At 54.1% G+C, this 19,777-nt stretch overlaps 1 protein-coding gene across 1 annotated transcript; it reads right to left on the bottom strand.

Moving 5' to 3' along the window:
* Positions 1–1,032: 1,032 nt before the first annotated feature.
* Positions 1,033–19,468, bottom strand: SUSD3 (sushi domain containing 3). The gene is made up of 5 exons (XM_072959114.1): positions 18,969–19,468; positions 7,599–7,787; positions 6,443–6,590; positions 5,399–5,548; positions 1,033–1,714 (listed from the first exon to the last, which is right to left on the bottom strand). The coding sequence occupies exons 1-5, from the start codon at positions 19,054–19,056 to the stop codon at positions 1,519–1,521; spliced, it is 771 nt and encodes a 256-aa protein (XP_072815215.1). The 5' UTR covers positions 19,057–19,468; the 3' UTR covers positions 1,033–1,518.
* Positions 19,469–19,777: the final 309 nt, after the last annotated feature.

Genomic DNA, 19,777 nt, shown 5'->3' with positions numbered 1-19,777 from the left:
TGATTTAATCCATCTTGCCTACGTAAAAAAGCCTCATAAAAACACAAAAAGGACAGGGTTCAGAAAGCTTCCAGGTTGGCGCACCTGGAGGAAACTCCACACCCCTTTCTCATTACCCTGCCCTGTGTGTCTCTTCCACCTGGCTGTTCCTGAATTATGTCCTTTTATAATGAATCAGTAAACTAGTAAGTACAGTGTTCCTATGAGTTCTGTGAGATACTTTAGCAAATTAACTGAACCCAAGGAGGGGCACAATGTAAAAACCACTACATACCAAAGTGAGCAATGCACACACCCTCGGGCCTCACAACTCCATTCTGGAACTCACCTGATGGAACCGCACCCCAGAACAGAAAGGAGTTCAGCAGCAGCATGGCAGCTGAAAACGTGGGGCTACCCAGGCGTCCCTCGCTGGGGGCTTCCCACGTGAATCAGAGGACAGATGGACTGCCCTGTGTAGCATGTACCAAGATGTATTTGTTAGTGGTGGAAAACATGACAAACGTGGCTTCAGGGGGCAGCACAGGCTCCTTCAGGACCACCGGCTCTTCTTCGTCAGGCTGTCCCCGCGATGACCCCAGCTCCAAGAGGCTGCAGGGCCTCCAGGAAGCAGGAAGGGTCAAAGCGCAAACCTCAGTGAGGTTCCTCAATGGCCAACAGGTCACACCTCAAATCTCAGAAGGCTGGAAGGTGGATTTCCACTGGCCCAGGAGAGACAAGGGGTCAGACTGCCTCCCTTCATTGGATGGAATGCAGCTGCCATGATGTGAGGAGGCCCAGGCACTAGAGGTGGCCACCACCTCATGAGGTCTCTGCTGACAGCTGGCAACAACCCAGCCAGCCTTCAGTATGACCCAATGTGTGCCACCGTCCGACCACAAGCACACAGGAGGGGCCCCAGTGAGCGCTGCCCAGCAGAGCCCTGGCAAGCCTGGAACCCTGACCTGGAATGTTAAGGGGACAGTAGTTTTACGTCACTATGCTTGAGGTTTTGTTATGCAGCGATTGAAAAGTGAGGCAGTGATTTTTACCTTTGCTATTTTTCAAAGAATGTTTATTTCACACCCTTTACCGCAACTTTACAGTTAATGGATGCAGCACCCAGCTGGCTCCCTGCTGGCAGGCAGCATGTCCGATGGGGGAAGATACAAGGCAGCCAGCTGCATTTGTGGAGAAGTCTGCTGCCATCTTTCGACTCTGTTATGCAAAACTAGATGTGCTTAAAAAGTCCCCCAGTCTCTTTAAGGGAGCCCAGCTTGAGGGAGGCTGCAGCTGGTTCTGTGAACCTCAGCAGTGGTTTCAAGGAAGCCTACCTACAAAAACTGCTACAGCTGGGCTCCCCTGGGACAGGACACCCCAGCGAGGGTCCCCACATCAATGTCCTGAGGGATCCCTAAACCTGGAAGTTGATTTCACTGACCAGTCTTGAGCTGGACACAGGTCGCGATGCAGGCGGCCGGCTGGTGGGGTTGGCCCGACCCTCCCAGTGCGGAAGGTGGGCCCTGGCCTCCACCTTAGTCACCCTGGGACATAGGCTGCAGGCTGTCTGAGCATTCTCACAGTTGGCCTGGAGGCAGGCAGGCTCTGCCCTGGCATCGCTGTATGCACCATCACCTGGGTGTGGGATGAGCTGGTGGGGCCACTGGGTGCCCAGGGGTCCTTGTCCATGCCTCGGGCCATGCTGGCCAGCTCTCTGGTGCCCTCGCCAAGGTCTCTGCAAGGAGAGGAGGTGTGAGCTCGGGGAAGACTGGGGACCCTGTTTAATCCCAACTTTGCCCCCATGCTAAGTACCCAGGCCCCAGCCTTCAGTGGGCCTGGGATAGACTGCTGCCCTGAGGTTGGGGACCCCATTTCCTCCTGCTCGAGCTGCCATGCACCCAAGGAGTCCCCTCCATCAGTGTCCCTCCCTGGGCCTCAGGCCCCTCACTTGTACGAGAAGGGTGACCCGAGGAGCAGCACACCCACCTTCCAAGGGTGGGAAGGGGCTTCCCGGGGCTTTGTAGAGAAAGGAAGCTTTTTAAGAATGTGCATAAACTTTGGGGGCCAGGATGTCCTAGGTAAAGAAGGGACACAGGGGCCCCAGAAACATTCTGGAGGACACCTTCACTCTTGCCAGGCTCTTCTCTGGCAGTCTGGGACCAGATCCCCCAAATTCTATCTCTTCAGTTCCCTTGTGGCCGCCCCTACCCTCCAAACGACAAACCAACCCCTTCTCCAGGTTGAGCAGACCCTGGCCCCACCCTTGTGCACTTGGTCCCACGCCCATCTCCCACTCACACTGGCCTCTGCACCCTGAGGCTGCCTGGCTTTTCCCTCTCCCTGAGATGCCGTCTCTATCCTTCCCCTGCAACAAAGGCTTTCCCAGTCTATTCACTTCAGACATCACCTCTTCCGGGAAGCCTTCCCGGATCTCTGTTCCCACCTGCATCTAATTCTCAGAAAAGCTCTAGGAAGCAGTAGAAACTAAGAAGTTATCTGTTGGTTTGGTGAATAAGTGAATGAATTGATTAATTAATTACTGGAATGGAAAGTCAGCTTAGTGAGCATGTGTGTGGATTTTGAAGCCAGACAGCCTGAGTTTAAACCTAACTTCATGCTTAGTAGTTACGTCTGATTCCAGACAAGTTTCTTAAAATGGGATAAAAATAGTGCCCACTCCTAAGATTAGAACAGGCAATACTTGGAAGAGCTCAGAACAGTGCCTGGCACAATGTGTGTGCTGGGAAGCACTTATGAAATAAAAGTAAGGTCGGGGGGCAAACCTCACCCTACTGAAGATGATTTCACCACCCATCAGTGGGAGAACCAGGGCATCTGGGACTTGCCTCGGATGGCACATCCTAAGAGGCAGCAACTCCTTCCCCTGTCCCACTGGGGCTTTTCCCAACTGAGACACAAGACAATGTGACTGACACAGGTCTATACTGGGGAGGGGGTGCCACAGGGCAGGGAGCGACGGAGAAGCCCTGAAACCTGCCAAGGAAATATGACGGTATGAACAGGAGATGCACTAGCAAGACAACTCCAACATAAATGAAACAAAAAGGAAGGCACTTGCGGCCAGCCGACAGGTAGGGATCTCTTCCCCAGTGTACACAGAGCTCCCAGTGTTTATGAGAAACACACCAGCAAGCGATTCAGCAGAGCAAATGGAAAATGGCTAAAACCAGCAATGCAACTGGTAACCAAGATATGGAGAGAACACCTTCTCTCAATGTTACTCTTAAGAAATGCCGATGAAAACCACCTATGTAACTCACACCAGCTGAGTAAGCAGGTGGAAAACAAATCACTGAAGACTCAGCGAAGGTACATGATCGTACAGCTGTAAAAACGGCTCAGCTAGTGCCGGGTTCCTGGAGAAAGAACTTGGTAATAAAAATATTTGGTCTATTTGGCCTAGACAGTCTGTTCCTAAGATCGCCCCAAAATGTCATCTCGAAAAAGAAAAACAGCTCTAGACATACTCAAACCTGAGCACGGTAGTTGAACTATTTGGAGCAAAGCTCTGGGGACCTTGGACTACCATGGCAACATGACAACATGTCAAGTTAGGTGGGAAGGGTGCGAGGGGGCATGTCCATTGGCCACAATTGCCATGACATAAGCCTACTTGTGTTCAAAGCTCAAGGGAAGGAGGCCGAGACTCAACTCCTTCTTGCAGGCCTGGCCATTCCAGGAGGCAGCCAGACCCAGTGTGATGAGTGTGGACGGGGGACCAGACAGACCCTGGCCAAGACTGCACAGGCCGCCACCTCCTTCGCCTGTTTCCTCCCGTGTGCACCAGGGTCAAGAGTGAAATTAACTACGACTGGTGCTCACTGAGCCTGCGCTCCCAGCCCAGCCAAGGTTACTGACTCACAACTCAACAGGGCCAGGAGGTGAGCACTGCCATGATCATCACCGCACAAACAAGGAAACCGAGGCATGAACAGTCATCACACAGTGAGGCTGTCAGGCTTGGGGCAAGTGCTTGGCTCCCGGGGAGCTTCCTGTGGGGAGGGGCTGAGGAAATGGGCAGACTGCATCTGCGATGCTGGCTGTCCACTCCGCTCCCTGGAGGGGCAGCGGATCCCAGGGCAGGGCAGAGAAAGCACTAAATGGGTGAAACATCTTGTGCGAGAAAGGACGCACTCAGAGAACAGAGGGCACGAGCAGGACGCAGCAGAGCAAGGCTCCCACCAAGGAAAGACTGGAGCCCATGAGAAACACGCGTCCACGTGATACGGGGGATGGTGACCACTGAGGGTGGCAAGTGGGGACAGGGGACCCGTTACACTATTCTGCTTCTGTATATTTGTGGAATTTCCCCATAATAAAGTTTTACAAAAGAATACTCATGAGTTCATAGTGATACAAAGACAACAACAAAATGAAAAGGAAAGGAAGAAAAATATAGAGCTCATCCTCATTCCTCACAGAAAAACTAACAGAATCACAACAGAATTAAAATCACTATTCTGTAACCCCCAGGGCGCAAACTGATTCTGGCTGGATCATCCCAGGATGCTAAGGTCAGAGGTCACAGGGGGAGCAGAGCAACCCTTAGCAGAGGCCCTTCTTCGTCACCTGACATGGGCTCCTCTCAGCCAAGAGGGCCCAGTCCTCGCGTCTGCAAGGGGACAGCGTGACCCGCCTCTATACTTCACACCAGCACCACCCACGGGGCACCTGCACCAGAAATGCTGCCCAAATGTAGTCATGCGGGAACACCAGAGTCCAGAACACAGTGTCTGTAGGAGATGACTGGTCTGGAACCTGCAAAAGGCAATGCCACCAAAGACAAATAGTCACCCCATTTAAGGAGCCCAGAGACCAGGCAGCTGCATGATCTTGGGTCAGGGGTGCTCACTCAAAGCTAGAAACAACACTGAGAAATGTTCTATCTGTAGTCCATCTTCAGCCAAGATTAGACTCCTTGAGTCAAAAAAAGGCACATAAGGGAACGTCCTTGTATTGGTTCAGAAAAAAGTGCTTGTGTGTGTGTGGGCGCGCTCGCGCGTATGTGTGTTGAAAGAGAGAGACAAGGAGAGAAGACACTAAGAGACAGAGGAACCGAGAGGGAAATATCGGGGGACAGCAAGTTGACAGAGCAGTGGAACCCTGCTGGGTCCTGGAGAAGGGAAATACTTGTGCCTGGAAGCTTCCTTCTCTGGTCATGGGGAGACAAGACATGGGGTGGGGGGGCAGCCCTACGCACTAGGGTGCAGGGTCAGGCATGGATGCAACAAGAACCCCCAGCCCCTGTCTTAGGGATGGGAGTTGAGGCCCTGGAGAGCCTGGGCTCCCAGTATGTGGGGACAGTGAGGGTCTAGGCTCTCTGGCCCAGTGTCCTGACCAAGCCAGGGCCCCCGCCCTCGAGGCTGCCCCCTTGCCCCCTCGCCCTGCCCATGCCCACGTGGTGAAGCTGTGGTTGTCATGCGCCTGGATGGGCTGGATCCTGGGCTCCCCGCCGACGCCGCTGCTGTTGAGGCCCTTGAGGCCGAGGTAGGCGGCCTGCACTGTCTCCAAGTCCTCGCCTCTCAGCTGGAGCCACAGCTGGGCTGCCCTAAGGGGAGACGGGGAGAAGGATATTCAGGTGTCCGCGTGTCCGGGACACTGCATGCAAGTCTCTGCAGGGCCAACAGTCAGTATTTGAGGGCCACACGGTTCCTGTCGCAACTTCTCAGCTCTGCTGCTGTTGGGGGAAACGAGTCGTGGACGAGGAATAAGTGCCAGGAAAACTCTCCTCACAAAGACAGGCTGTGTGGACAGTTCCAGAGATGAATCGAGCTGACGGGGGCACGACACTGTGGATGTAACTAATGCCCCTGAACTGTGCATTTAAAGATGGTTAAAATGGTAACTTTCAGTAGGGAGGGTACAGCTTAAGTGGTAGAGCGCATGCTTACCATGCACAAGGTCCTGGATTCAATCCCCGGTACCTCCTCAATAAATAAATAAACCTAATTACCTCCTGTCCCCTCCCTCCAAAAAACAAAAAAAATTTTAAAAATGGTAACTTTTACGTTGTAAATATTTTACCACAATTTAAAACATACAAAATAAAACAAAATAAAATAAATAAAATAAAATAAAAGGACACGTTTCAGGGAGGAAAAGTAGAGGCAGGCGGGACTCCCACTGCAGGCCATAGTTAACCATCAAGTAGCCAGCCGCGCATGCGCACATAGCAGAGCAAATACTGCGCATGCGCATGGACAACAGCCTGAAACCACCCCCCCACCCACACCCCCACACCCCCAACACACACACCCCCGCAGCACGTGTTAGGAAAGGCCATGACAGTGAGCCATGTGCCCTCCACGGCCTCAGTGCTCTGTGGACAGCAAGATGCGAAGCCCCCAGCAGCCCCGCTCCCTGACCGCCTCCCCACCACCCCGCCCAGGAGGCCCGGAGTGGCCGCAGCAGGTGCCCCACGGCCGTGCCGGGGCCCCTGTACCTGTCGGATCGCCGCTGCTTACTCCTCTCCACGCATTTCATGAGGCAGCAGGTGAGGAAGGCCACGGACATGAGCAGGATGATGGCGCAGCTGACGATGGAGGAGATCACGGCCACCTTGAAGCCGAAGGTCTCGTAGGGCGGCACAGCTGTGAGGGAGATACGGCTAGCTCACCCAGACCCGTGGGCCAGCCCGCCCTTGGCAAGCCCTGTTCCGTCGGGGAGGCAGGGAGGTGCTGGCAGCTGAGGTGAAGGTCTGTGCAAACTGGTGTAAGGGAGGGACTATCAGGTAAGACTGCCCCCCCCCCAAAGGGGGCGTTTGAGCAGGGTTTTGGAGGGTGTTCAGGAGTTTTTGGTGGCACACTGGGGGAAGCTCTGACAGGGAGTTCAGTGGTGGTCCCCCTGGGTCTCACCCACTGCAGCCTGGGCCCAAGACCAGAGGACAGCAGACAATCCACCATGGTCTGTTTTCACAATGCTCTAAGCTGGCAAAACCCTTCTGAGGCCTATGTACTGTCACAGGTCAGTTCCCAGGAAGGAACAAAAGCCATGAAAATGCCAGTTTTGGGGTCAAAACAAAGGGCCTTTGGCACATACCAGCTGTGTGCCAAGTGCTGAGACCTAATTCTACCAGGTTCTAAAAGATGTGCTGGGTGTTCGCCTTCAACACCTTGCATACAAATCCAACTAGAAAACCATCTCCTCCCCGAGACTGGGGCGCTACGGCCAGGCACATCCTGGCCTTTGGTATCCCCAGTTCTAGAATTCTTAGTGCACAGAATTTCCCATTAAGGTTTGCCTCGTGCATGTACAAAGGAAAGAATGAATAAATGAATGCATGAACATAGTTTTCTGCTTAACAGATAAAGTGCTAGTTCAGACAGCACAAGGAACCTCTTGCAGATGACAGACAAAGTCGTTGGCAAAGCTAGAACCTGGAGCAGCTGCTAGGACGTGAGTCTATACTGCTAACGTGGAGCCCCGAGGGACCACCAGCACCGGAAGCAGGACCCTACACAGAAACCCGGCTGAGACTTGGCACCCATGACACCTTCTCCATGGACACTCATATGTCATCCATGTGACAAGATCAGCAACCCCCACCCCAACCAGGGGCCACTGCTGAGCCGGGGGTTAGCTCGGGGAGTGGGCCTCACTCTTGCACATGGGGGTTCCCGAAGACCACTGAGCGACGCTCCCCTTCCAGGCACAGGTGAGGAGGCCTGACCCCACCATCTGGTGGCCTGAAGGGCAGTGGAACACAATGACAGTCCCCACTGAAGTGCCGTCTCCACGAAGCACTTGGAAGGTGCCTTGCGGGGGTGGCTGCACTTGTACACACAGGCCTAGGAGAGAAAAGAGGAGAGATAGCATGAAGACCCCCACCCTTCAGGGCAGGGGCTGGGCAGGAGCCCTCACCTGGGACGGGCAACACTGCCCCTGTGACCATGCGATGCTCTGGAGAAGGTCACACAGCTACCCAGGCAACTGGGAGTGGTGTCCATGTGGCCAGTGGCCTGGACCCAAAAGTGGAGCTGATCCCTACTTTAAGTGAACTCTGGATGTTCTGAAGACCATGCGATTGATAAAATACACATCTGAGGACAACAAAAGCAAAAAGACAATTATTACCCAAGTGTGGCTCCAAAGGCAGAATCAGGGGGGGAGGCAGGAGGCGGAGAGATCTACAGATGTGATTTCATGGGAAGTAAAAAACAAAAACTTTTGTTACTCCCTCCCTAATAATTGAAAAACAAACAAATTCAGGTGAAAAAAATTAGGAAAAGATATTTGGAAAACATAGGACAAAGGTCCCACACCCTTAATTTAATAAAGGGGTTTTACATATCAATAAAAGCTGAACATCCAAGTAAAACAGAGTATGGATGAATGTGTGAACAAGCAAATCACGAGATACAAGTAGCCAGCAGACATGAAAAGATGCTCGCCCTCACGGTAACTGAAGACATGCTAATTCAAGTGGGAGCTCATCTTTCATTCCTCCACTTGGCAGAAAGGAAAAGCAAAAAGACCACGTGTGAAGTTACTAAGGGGCCAGGAGGGACTCCCCTGGTGGCGGCGCAGATCCAAACGTTTCTGTGCAGTTTGGTAAAGTGTATGAAGAGATTTCTGTTGTGCATACATCTGAGAATTTAGCCAAAGGAAATCCTGCCAGCAGGATTTCTACACCAGGATGTTTGTTTCCGAGCTGTACCGAATAGTTAGAAGCTGGAAACCACCTCCATCTCCAGCTGTGGGGATCAGTGCCGTTAATCAAAGCACATCTAATGCAAAGGCTGGCAATGCTGTCCCCAAGTGTGACAACGATGTCCTTATACAAAGACACAGAGGGGCACTCGGATAAAGTGGCATCACAAGTGGTTTTATACATTAGTAACATTGACAACAGCAGGCACATATATAGAATTTACTGTGCGCTGGACACTGTTCCAAACACAGCAACCCATCAATCCGCAAAGCACTTTCTGAGGGAGAACCATGATTTCCCCCTTTTGACAGGAGAGCAAACTGAGGCACAGAGTGGTTAAGTCACTTCCTGAAGTCACACAGCAGCTATGTTGTAGGGCAGAGATTCGGAACCAGGCCAGGAGGCTCTGGGCCTACTTTCTCAACACACACGTGTGATATACAATGTGCCCGTCGTGTCTGGCCCCCCGTGTTCAGCACAGTGACAGGAGAGGTGCCCTGCTGCGTGTGTCGGCAGCTGTCCGTGCTTCCGTGGAGCTGAGTCCTGCTGTATGAATGGCCCTGCTGGCTTCCCTGTTCCCTGCTGATGGGCATGTGAGTTGTCTCCAGTGTTCAGAATACAGAATGAAGCTACTTCCAGTGCTCTGGAGCATGCCTCCTGGTGCCTGAGTGCAAGACGCTCTTCATTCTGCTTTTCTGGAACTTTCTGGTTTTGAGCACTGTGCACGACATAGAATGGCCAGTCGCAGACAACAGGGAGACTGGTTATGGTGCTTCTCTGGCCTGTGCCTGGGGCAATACTGACCAGAGGCAGCATCTGTGCCCAACTCCCTCGACAGATACAGGGGCCTAGCTGGGAGCAATGGTGGGGGCTGGGACAGAGGCCAGCACTGCCCAGGCTGAGGACCCCTTTATTCCACACCACCCGAGGCAGCCTTCCCCCTGCCCGCCACGCGATGCCTCCAGCCAGGACCTTCCCCCGGGCACCACACACAGATGTCCTGCGGCCACTCGGCCTGCCGCACCCAGTCGAGCTCCTGCACTGGCCAACCTGCTCATCACTTGACCTCCTCCGTTCTAACTTTGATGTTAGCCACCAGGCCCTCCACCCTTTACTTGCTCCAGGCCCAAAACTTGGAACCTGTCTGGACTCTTTTTCTTAATCCACAACCAATTCCCTAACAAACCCTGTAGCTTCTGTTTTCAAAATACATACCCAGGACACCTGCAGAGGGCTGGAGAGCCCTCCAAAATCTTCATCCACCTGGAAGCAGCCACGTGGAATGCACAGTACCCCACTCACATAGGCTGTGGGCACAGAGCACGCCTAGGACTGCCCAAGGACAGTGGCTGTCACTCGGGAGGGCCACACGTGCACTCACGTGCCCCGAGATAGCACCTCACACGTTTGTGCATAACCAGCCCCATCCAGAGTAGAAACCGAGGCTCACAGAGGGCAAGGCACAACCGCATGGCCGCACTGGCTCTGCCCCGCTTAGCGTTAGGGTGTTAAGATGGCAGAGCCAGGCTTCAGCCTCAGTCCGGCACTCTGTCCTCAGGGAGGCCAAGGTTGCCTAAGACCCTCTCTGTGGGCAGTGACAGCGAGGGACAGTGTTTGGCTGTGGGTGGCCAAGCTGCATTTAGTCTACCCACTAGCTCTGCCCCCAGGGAGAACCTAGGGGGGCCTCACCAGGCTGAAATGCTGGGTGGGGGAAGTGTGAGCCTGGGGCCCTTGTGGTTTGTGCACTTAGCAGGGAGGGGGGCACTGACTTCTGGATCAGCACAAACAACAGTGAGCACCTAACGGCTGCTCCACGGCGTTACAGCCGTGAGGAAGGCCGTCCATCTCCACCTCACAGACAGGGAAACTCAAGCACATGGATGACATGCTGGGCTGGCAGGGGTGGAGCTGTGCTGGGCCGTGGCTGCCATGTGAACTGCCGGTCTGGGGGGATTCGGGCCTCCCAGTACCCAGACGTCCATCATTAGTGTCACACTAACAACAGCAGTGAAGGTCTGATAGAATCTTCTGGTCAAGAAGGGGCCCGATTCCTGACCTTGTGCAGCACTCAGCCATCCGCAGAGGACAGCAGGGAAGAAATCATTATTATCCTCGTTTTAACATGAAGAACCAAGCCTAGAGAGGTGGCTGACCTGCCCAGCACCCACAGCTAGAGTGGGCGCCCAGAGACAGGACTAAGGCAGGGCTTAAGATTCCTCACTTAACAGCAGAACGACGGAGTGTGGGGATTTGCAACATACGTGTAACAGAGCATCTTTCCTACATAAACAGCACTTACATATTAATAAGACATGATAAAAATCATAGGAGAAAAAAATGGTAAGTTAGGAAAGGAAAAAAATGGCCTCAAATCAGGGGGCAGAGCAATTAATTAAGAAAATTAAACAGTATCTGCATCAGAAAGGAAGAAGCAAAACTTCTCTATTACATGACATGATCTTGCATCTAGAAAATCCCTAAGCATCTGCTAAAAATCTATGGGAACTAATAAAGGAGTCCAGCAAGGTTGCAGGATATAAGATAAACACACAAAAAAACCCACTGTATTTCAGTACAGTGGCAATGAGCAGACTGAAAATGCAATTAAGAAAACAATTCCATTCACAAAAGCATCAAAAAGAATGCATTATTTAGGAATACATCTAACAAAAGAAGTGCAAAACTTCAGCTCTGAAAACTACAAAGCATTGTTGAGAGGAATTAAAGAAGACCTAAATAAATGGAAATCCTTCACTCGCTCATGGGGAAGAAGACTTAACACGGTTAAGATGGCAATACTCCAATTTTGCTCCTGTACAGGTTCAACGTGACCCCTATCAGAGTCCCAGCTGCCACCTTTGCAGAAATTCACAAGCTGATCCTAAAATTCATAAGGAAACGCCAAAGACCCAGAATAGCCCAACAGAATAGAAAACAACCTCGAAAAAGAAGAACAAAGTTGGAGGACTCATACTTCCCTATTTCAAAATTTACCACAAAGCTACAGTGATCAAAACAGAACAGTACTGTCATAAAAGACAGACATATAGGCCAATGCAAGAGCTGAGAGTCCAGGAATAAACGTATATTTACAGTCAATTGATTTTCGACAAGGGTGCCAATATAATTCAGTGGGAATGGTTTTTCAACAATTGGGGCTGGGACAATTATCTACATGCAAAAGAAGAAAGTTGGATCTCTCCTCACATCATATACAATAATTACCCTAAAATGAATCAAAGACCTCAATATAAGACATAAAACTCTTAGAAGACAACATAGGGGTAAATCTTTCTGACCTTGGATTAGGCAATGATTCCTCAATGATACCAAGACGAACAACAAAAGAAACAGAGAACCTGGGCTTCATTAAAATGAAAAAAATTTATGCTTCAACAGATACTATCAAGACAGTGAAAAGACAGCCTGTGGAGTGGGACTAAATATTTGCATCATCTATCTGATAAGAGACTGTATTCAGTAATGTATAAATTATTATAATGAATTGTAAAAAGACAACTCAATTTATAAACAGGTAAAAGATATGAACAGACATTTTTCTAAAGAGATATACCAATGGCCACCAACAGGCACATGAAAAGATGCTCAACATCATTAGCTTCAGGGGACTACAAATCAAATCCTTAGGGAGGCACGCCGCATCTGCCGTGAAAATCACACATGAAATAGACGGGCGGTAACGGGTGTACCAAGAATGAGGAGAACCTGGTGCCCTCACACACCGCAGCTGAGAAGTGTAAACGGGGCAGGTGCCTTGCGGGTTCTTCAACAGTTACACAGGGTATGTATAGGCGTACATAAGATGCCGCGATGCCCCTCCAAGCAGCATACTGAAGGAAAAGGAAAACACATCCATGTGAAAACTTGTACACAAATGTTCACAGCAGTATTATTCATAATAGCCAAAAAGCAGAACCTACCTAGGCGTCCATCAACTGATGAATGGATAAAGAAAACGTGGTCCATCAATGCAGTGGAATGTCATCCGGAAGAAAAAAGGAATGAAGCATTGACACATTCTACAAGGTGGATGAACTTTCAAAACATTATGCTCAGTGCATGAAGCCAGTCACAAGAACCCAGATACTGTATGAAATGTCTAGGACAGGCAAATCCACAGAGACAGAAATAGGTCAGCGGCTGTCTGAGGCTGGGGGGAGAGGGGGTTGGGAGGTAACTTCTAAGGGCTGGGGGCCTTTCTTTTGGGGTGATGAAAATGTCCTAAAATTGACTGTGGCGATGGCTGCACATATCTGTGAATGTACTGAAAGCCATCAAGCTGTACACCTTAAATGTACAATTTGACTGTGTGAATTATGTGGCACATGAGTTGTATCTCAATAAAGCTGTTAGAAAAATTCAGTGGAAATATTTATGTCAATCAAAGAAATGCAAATTTGCAGCCTAAGATATTACTTTTGGCTTCTTAGCTTGGTCAAGATGAAAAAGTCCAGTCCACTAGGTTGGTGAGGGTGTGCGGGAAGGGATCCATAACCCCGGGGACACAGGGCGCAGCAGGGAGGACCTGGGAGGCTGTCCCACCCTGCAGCAGGGGACAGGCAGGTGCTCGCAGGCAGGAAGGAGTGGGGAGCCCCAGGGAGGCAGGGTGAGGAGGACACAGCACCTACCCTGTGCCCTCAGTCTGGACATTTCCTGACTACCCTCACTGGCCATGGGTCACCCAGTACTCAGCGGGTGGTACAGTGGGATGTCACTCTGACTCCAGAGTATGGGCCCTTCATTAATCACCAAGCTCTGTCTCCACAGGCACCAAACCAGGAATGAATGAATGAATGAACACATGCATGCATGAATACAAGAATGAATAAATGAACGACCTAACAGCTGAGGGCTATGACCAGCACTCCCCCAGGAAGAACCTCTTTTCTTTTTCAGGATCCGTGGACTTGGACACGTGCTATTCCTCCAGCCCGGGAAGAGGACTGGGGCTTTTGAACCGGGTAGCTGCAGCAGGGCAGCCACGGGCCGGCCACGTGGCCCCCTCCCCAGGGCCACCGGGCAGCCAGCACTTCCCAGTCCCCAATTTAGAGCTGTGACTTCTCTATTCTTCTGTGGCCAAGCACCTTCTTTCTGCCCAGCCCCATGTGACCCTCAGGGAAGGGAGGCCCCTGTGGTGGGAGATCGGCAAAGGATAAGAGCTCTGGGGGCTTGTGGCTGCCGGCCCAGCACCCGCACCAGCGCCTGGGGAATGAAAGGCGGAAGGGAGAAACTTGTATTCATCCTTTAAAGATACAAGTAGAACTTCATCAAAAAAAGTCAGATGCCTTGAAGGATGGACAAAGAGATGCGATGAAGCAGGCCTAGTGAAATGTTAAGGGTAGGCTAGAGCTGGGGGAGAGGGGCTTATACATTCTTTCAACTCTGTGGTATGTTTGGAAAGATTTTAAATGTGGGGAGAAAGGCTCAAGCACCCCTGCTGAATTTAACTGACTGCCTGATGGGCCCCAGCTGGCCTGCCAGGCTCCATGGGTGGCTGCCCAGCTCCCTACCCAGGGCCCAGCCCAGACCCTGCATTACTAGCTCCGATGGCCCTGGCGTGGGGAGTCACAGACGGGAGCAGAGGCTCCAGGAACCGAGGCAGCAGGCCAGCCCTGCAGCCATATGTGTCTGGGTATAAGCTACACTTACCAGCTGGGTGACCAGGTCACCCATCCGGCCCTGTGACCCACCCGTAAACTCTGCAGTGGGCAGGACAGGGCGGGGGCTGACAGATGACGTGCAGCCCCAGCCCTAGCCGCGGCCCCAGCGAGGAAACCACTACTGTCGTGGGGAGAGGGCCTGGCTGTCAACAGCCACATCCTGTGCTGTTGCTGGGTTCCGCTGCAGCGAGGGTGCCTGTCCTGAGACAGCACTGAAGGCCGCTTCACCATCCAAGAACGTCACACATCTTAAAGGGCAGAAGTAACCTCTGCCCCTAAGACGCCCAGAGCCTGTGCTGCCTCCCAGAGCCTCATCACGGTGGGAGGGGGAGGGGTGTCCCACAGAAAGGGACCGGGCCTGACCTACAGATGCCCCCACGGTGGGCGTCAAACTGAAGACTTAAGAGAAACGTACAAGAGAACTTGGAGCGCAGGCCCGGTGAGAACGCCGTTGCCCCGTAACCATGCAGGCTGCAGGCTGTGGGTGGGAGGGGCCCCCGAGAGACTCAGAATGGGGGGCCTTAAATGCAGTCGTGGCCTCCCTCCCCAGACCTGTGGCCTTGCATTCTGCACTGCCCGCCAGCCGATACAGGGGTCTCGTGCCCATCAGAGGTAGGGAGCCCCTTCTCCCAGCCTAAGTGTGTTGTTTGAATGAGTCTTTTGTGTTTTCTTTTTCTTTTTTTTTTTGAATGGGTCTTCTTTTAAAAATGAAAATGAAAGGTCTGAGGAAATAACTCTGGTAAGGGAGGGTAAGGGGAGGAGGAGCCTTGCCCACGGCCCCCCTGCAGTGAGTACCTCACAGAACCTTCCCCTACCTGGGAGGCGGGGAGCTCAACCTCCAATGATCCCAGAGCCCCACTGGGCTCAAAGGCGAAGGGAGAGAAGCCGGGTGGGCCTGCTCTGCTAGGAACGTCCCCCCACAGCCCCCATCCAGGGGTCTGACCCTGCTGCAACACCTCTAAGCCTCAGGTCCTGGACCTGGTCCTCATCTTGCTCAGACTCAATTCCCCAACCTGCAGATCAGGATGAGATGGCCCCCAGGCTCACAGGAGGAGTGGGATCACCTGGTGGAGACCTTAAAGCCATGGTGGGAACTCAGGAACACCCCCTAAGAGGAGGCCCCCACCCCAAGTCCACAACACCCAGGACACCTCTACCTGCCACCCATTCCCCTGCCCCACCCAACCCCCCCCAACTCCAATATCTCCTGCACCCCTTCTCTGGGCCTGGAAGACCAGTGAACACTTCTCTGGGCTGGGCCCATTTTCCACATGAAGGCTCCATATATATTAACAGTGCCCCCACCAGACCTTTCTACAGGGCTGGTGACACGTGCCCCAGATGGGGCAGGAAGATGGACCGGTGCCAGGGGGCTACAAGGGCTTCAGTCTACCCACCTTCCAAGGATAGTCTGAGAAGTCACCAAGGCCTGGCAGGTGGGCCAGCTGGCTCCAGACACCACATTCCCCTACCACTGCAAATTGAGCCTCTGCTTGCACTCTTCAATGACCCCTCCGCAGCCTGGGGACCCCTGGACTCCTTAGCCAGCCCCCCAGTAGCCCCTCCCCACACTTGGTATCTAAGAAGCAAATCCCCTCTCCCCTGCTGAACACCCTCACAGACACCCAGCTGCCTCTGTACCCCTTCCTAGGCCTGGTGCCTGCGGCGGACCACCCCCCACCCCCAGCTGTCCTTTCCTTCCAGCCCCGTCCAGCCCTGGTGCCTGACCCCCTCCATGTGCAGCCCCATTCAGACACTGGATGCTGCGTGTCCCCCAGCCCTCCTTTGGCTGGACCCCTGCACCCCTCGACCTTTGGTGCATTTTTTTCTCAGTACCCTTGATGAGCCCACCTTTTTAACTATATACAAATAAATCTCAAAGGAGAGGAAAAACAACAGAAAAAACAAAGGAAATGGATATGATACAAACAGGATACAAACCAAAAACAGGCTCACTGGACAGTGGAGAGGCACACCTGCCCATCAGGTGTGCGCCCGACAGCCCCATCACCCCCTCACCCTGGGCAATGCTCCCTCCCACCCCCTAACACACAGAGGGGCGCTCGGCCTGACCTGGACAGCTTGTCCTCCCAGCCCATCCCGCCCCCAGCCTGCCAGGCCAGCGGGGGTGAGAAAAATCCTTGTTTGTTAATCTTTTATCTGGAACCTTGGACCATAGGCCCATTCCTCCCGTCCTCCTTCCCGGAGCCCACATGGCCCCCAAAACCCTGACCTCGCTCGCTGGGGTAAATAAGTTACCTTTTATGCTGGCCATGGCTCCAAGAAAAGGGCACCCCCACCCCCCAAATCTCGCAGGGGAGGACATTGAGGCTCCAGGGAGCCTCTTTCATCCAGCGGCTCTGCCTGTACCCCTGCGAGGAGTCCAGAGCTGGGCCTTAGGGGCACAGAGGCCACGTTTAGATTCCCACCCACGCCCTCTGGGCTTTGCTTGCTCCTCCATGAAATGGGCCCAGGCTGGCCGTGTGGCTGGGCTGCAGCAGTGAAGCTAAGGGGATGCCCACAGAGCACATCCTCACCCACCCAGCAGTCCTGCTGCCCCCTTTTCAGACCCCTCCTTCACAGTCCTTTCAGGGGTATGGAGGGGGGTCACCTCTGGCCACTGGAACGCTGAGTTCCTCCTCCTGCAGTACCATGCTGCTGGACAATCTCCCCGATCAGGGAGTGCTGGAGCTGCCTGGGAAAGGGGTCTGAGGGCAGTGGGAGGATGGCCTCCCAGTCAGCCATTCAATAAAGATTTAAGCTCTTGCTCTGAGCCAGCCTCCCTCAACCAGCCCTTCCCCGGCTGTGCACGGGAAATGAGGGGAGAATCCTAGGACCCTGTGTCCGTTTGGCTGGACTTTCATACCTCCTGTAGGAACAGCAGACTAAAGTACCCATTTTATAGATTGCAGGTGAAACATCCATCCCATTGCTGTGTTTTAGACAGTGCCAAACTGTCTCCAAAGACCCTCACACCCATCCCTTCACTTCACAGCCCCCGGGGCGGGGGGCATTTCACAGCCCAAGAGACTGGGGCCATGGGGCAGAGGAGTGGAGGAGTCCGAACAACAGCTTTACCCTGGAGCAGAACCACGGCCAGCGTGCATGCACTGAGCCCTCCCTGGCTCCCCCTAGCCTGTCCACAAGCCTGGGGCAGGTATTCAGTGCCCACCACTTAGCACAGGGGGAAACTGAGGCACAGAGATAGAGAGAAGTATCCCAGGTCAGAGGAGGAGGGCCTCCAACCCCAGATTCCTGGGAAGGGCTCACGGGCTGGGACCCCCTGGGCTCATGTCTGGGAGGAGGCCAAGCGGCAGCCAGTCAGAAGCAGGGCTGAGGCCAAGCTGGGCAGGCCAGGTGGTAGGAACTGGACTCCTGGACCTTCTTTCCCCCAGGAGAGTCTTCTGCAAACAGCCTTTTGTATGCAAACTGGACTCTAAGACCCTCTTTCCCCAGGAGAGTCTTCTGCAAACCGCCTTCTGTATGCAGCCCCTCCCCATTCTTGGCTGACCTTGGGCAAATCCCTCCACCTCTCAGTGGACACTCACCTCCCCAGGCAGTACTGCACAACCAGCACAAACAGTCCTCTTCACACACAGGGGCAAAACACGAATTCAGGACTGGGCATCAGGCTGGCCAAGGGAGTCAAAGAAAATAAATCCAGCCCACCAGGTCAGGGGCAGGTCTCAGGTCTCAGCTCCCACACCACCAAGCCACAGGCCTCTGCTCTGCGACTTACTTCCCTGGGCCTAGTTTCTCCAATGGAGAGGGAGCCAGCACTCTCCCAGTATGGCAAGTGTCACTGTTTTAAGCATGACTGGCTGCACCCCAGGTGGGGTGTGACTTGTGGCCAGCCTGCTTCCAGGCCCAGCTTCCACCTGTGCAATCCCGCACCTGGCCTGGGGCACAGGTGTGCAGAGACCCTCAGGCTTAAGGGGCAGGGAGCAGCGTGCAATGAAATGAGCCTCCAAGAACATCTGGAGCACAAGGTGTGGGTTTGGTTGTGTTTCTAAAAGGGTTAGATTTTAGACGCATTCATAGAGCAGAGCAGAGCTGACATTCGAACCCAGGGCTTCAAGGCGCGTTCCGTAGACCCGAGCTGGGCAGGAAGGTCAACCCCCTACAGAATAAGCTCGAAATAAACACTCAAGATACCAACCAACCCTCCCCTCCTTCCAGAGACCCTGGAGCCTCAACCCCAGGCCCGGCTGCCCTGGGACCTCAAGCAGTTGCTCTCCGCTCCCAGGAGCAGTTCCCCACCTGCGAAGTGGGGCTGGGGAGCTAACCAAGGAACCGGAGCACCTCCCCGCAATGTGAGACCAGTTTCGATTTCCCCACGTCTGCCGCACAGACTTCCCCGCACCGAGGCGGCCCCGATCAGGAAAGGGCGCGCACCTGGCTTGGTGGGCGGCTGGACGCCGCCGCCTGGTTTCTGGCAACTCGCCGCCGCGCTTCGGCTCCGCTGGGGCGCCCGTTGGGCGGAGGAAGAGGGTCGAGGAGTTTCGTCCTCGGGCTGTACGCCTCCCGGCGGCCGTGCGCCACCCCCACCCCCAGGACTGTGCGCCCTGCCCCCTCAGCTTCCCCGTCCGTGAAATGGGCGCAGAGCCCCGCTCGAGGCCTGTGGCCTTGGCCCTCACCTGTGCCGTTCCCGGGGGCGGCCGTGGCGTCCCCCATGCGCCCCCGGGGCCTAGCCTTGCGGCGGAGGGTCGCCGCCACCCCGCGCATCCCCGCGCGCTCCGAGGCGCTCGCCGGACTGCCGGGCAGGGGCCAGCGGGGGCGGGGCGGCCCGGACACGCCCTCCCAGGGCTGAGGGCGGGGCCGGCCCCAGGGGAGCCCAAACCCCCGAGGGGGCAAAGCCCGCGGAGCGCTAAGTCTCGCTCCAAGGCCTTGCGCAGGCGTTGCCCTCTGTCTCAGCTCCTCCGACGGCCCGGATCCTCCAGACCAGGTGTTCTCGGTGAGCAGCACGTATGGACCCCATCTGTGTCACTGTGAGTCAGCCCCTCTGTGGTGAGTGTCATGTTGTAGGTCCTCAGTGAGGGACCCCCGGGTCGTGGGGGCAGGATTCAGACCCCCAGGATCCAGCCCGGGGCTCACACGAGCACACCCGGTGGGAGAGACCGGCCCTCTCCTTGCCCTCAGCCTCCTACTCAGTTCCCACTGCAGCAGCCCCCAGCTAGGCTCAGCGCTGCGGCCCGCCCCTTCCTCTTCCTAGGACCCCGCCCAGCCCAGGCAACCGCCCAGGGAGCTGTGAGACACCGACGACCCAGCGGTGGTATCTGTGGGCGGCTCTGATCAGGTGACCAGCCTGGCAGAGCCGGGGGAAGGTGAGTGGAGCGTTCCTGGGTGTATCTTGGTCTAATAATGGATCCTTCATGTCCATCTTGGTCTCCACTACCTAGTGTAATGGTGGATTCCTGGATCTAACTTGATCTCCACTACCTAGTAA

The sequence above is a fragment of the Vicugna pacos genome, chromosome 4 (genome assembly GCF_048564905.1).
Source record: "Vicugna pacos chromosome 4, VicPac4, whole genome shotgun sequence".
In the NCBI taxonomy this organism is placed as follows: Eukaryota; Metazoa; Chordata; class Mammalia; order Artiodactyla; family Camelidae; genus Vicugna; species Vicugna pacos.
This window is presented reverse-complemented; position numbering and strand designations above follow the sequence as displayed.

Excerpts from the sequence above, each read along its gene's own strand:
- SUSD3 (XM_072959114.1), bottom strand. The coding sequence starts at position 19,056 with ATGCGCGGGGTGGCGGCGACCCTCCGCCGCAAGGCTAGGCCCCGGGGG. Across the intron at positions 7,788-18,968 it reads CGCCCCCGGGAACGGCACAG|GCCTGTGTGTACAAGTGCAG; the intron begins GTGAGGGCCAAG and ends TTTCTCTCCTAG. Across the intron at positions 1,715-5,398 it reads GACAACCACAGCTTCACCAC|AGACCTTGGCGAGGGCACCA; the intron begins GTGGGCATGGGC and ends CTCTCCTTGCAG.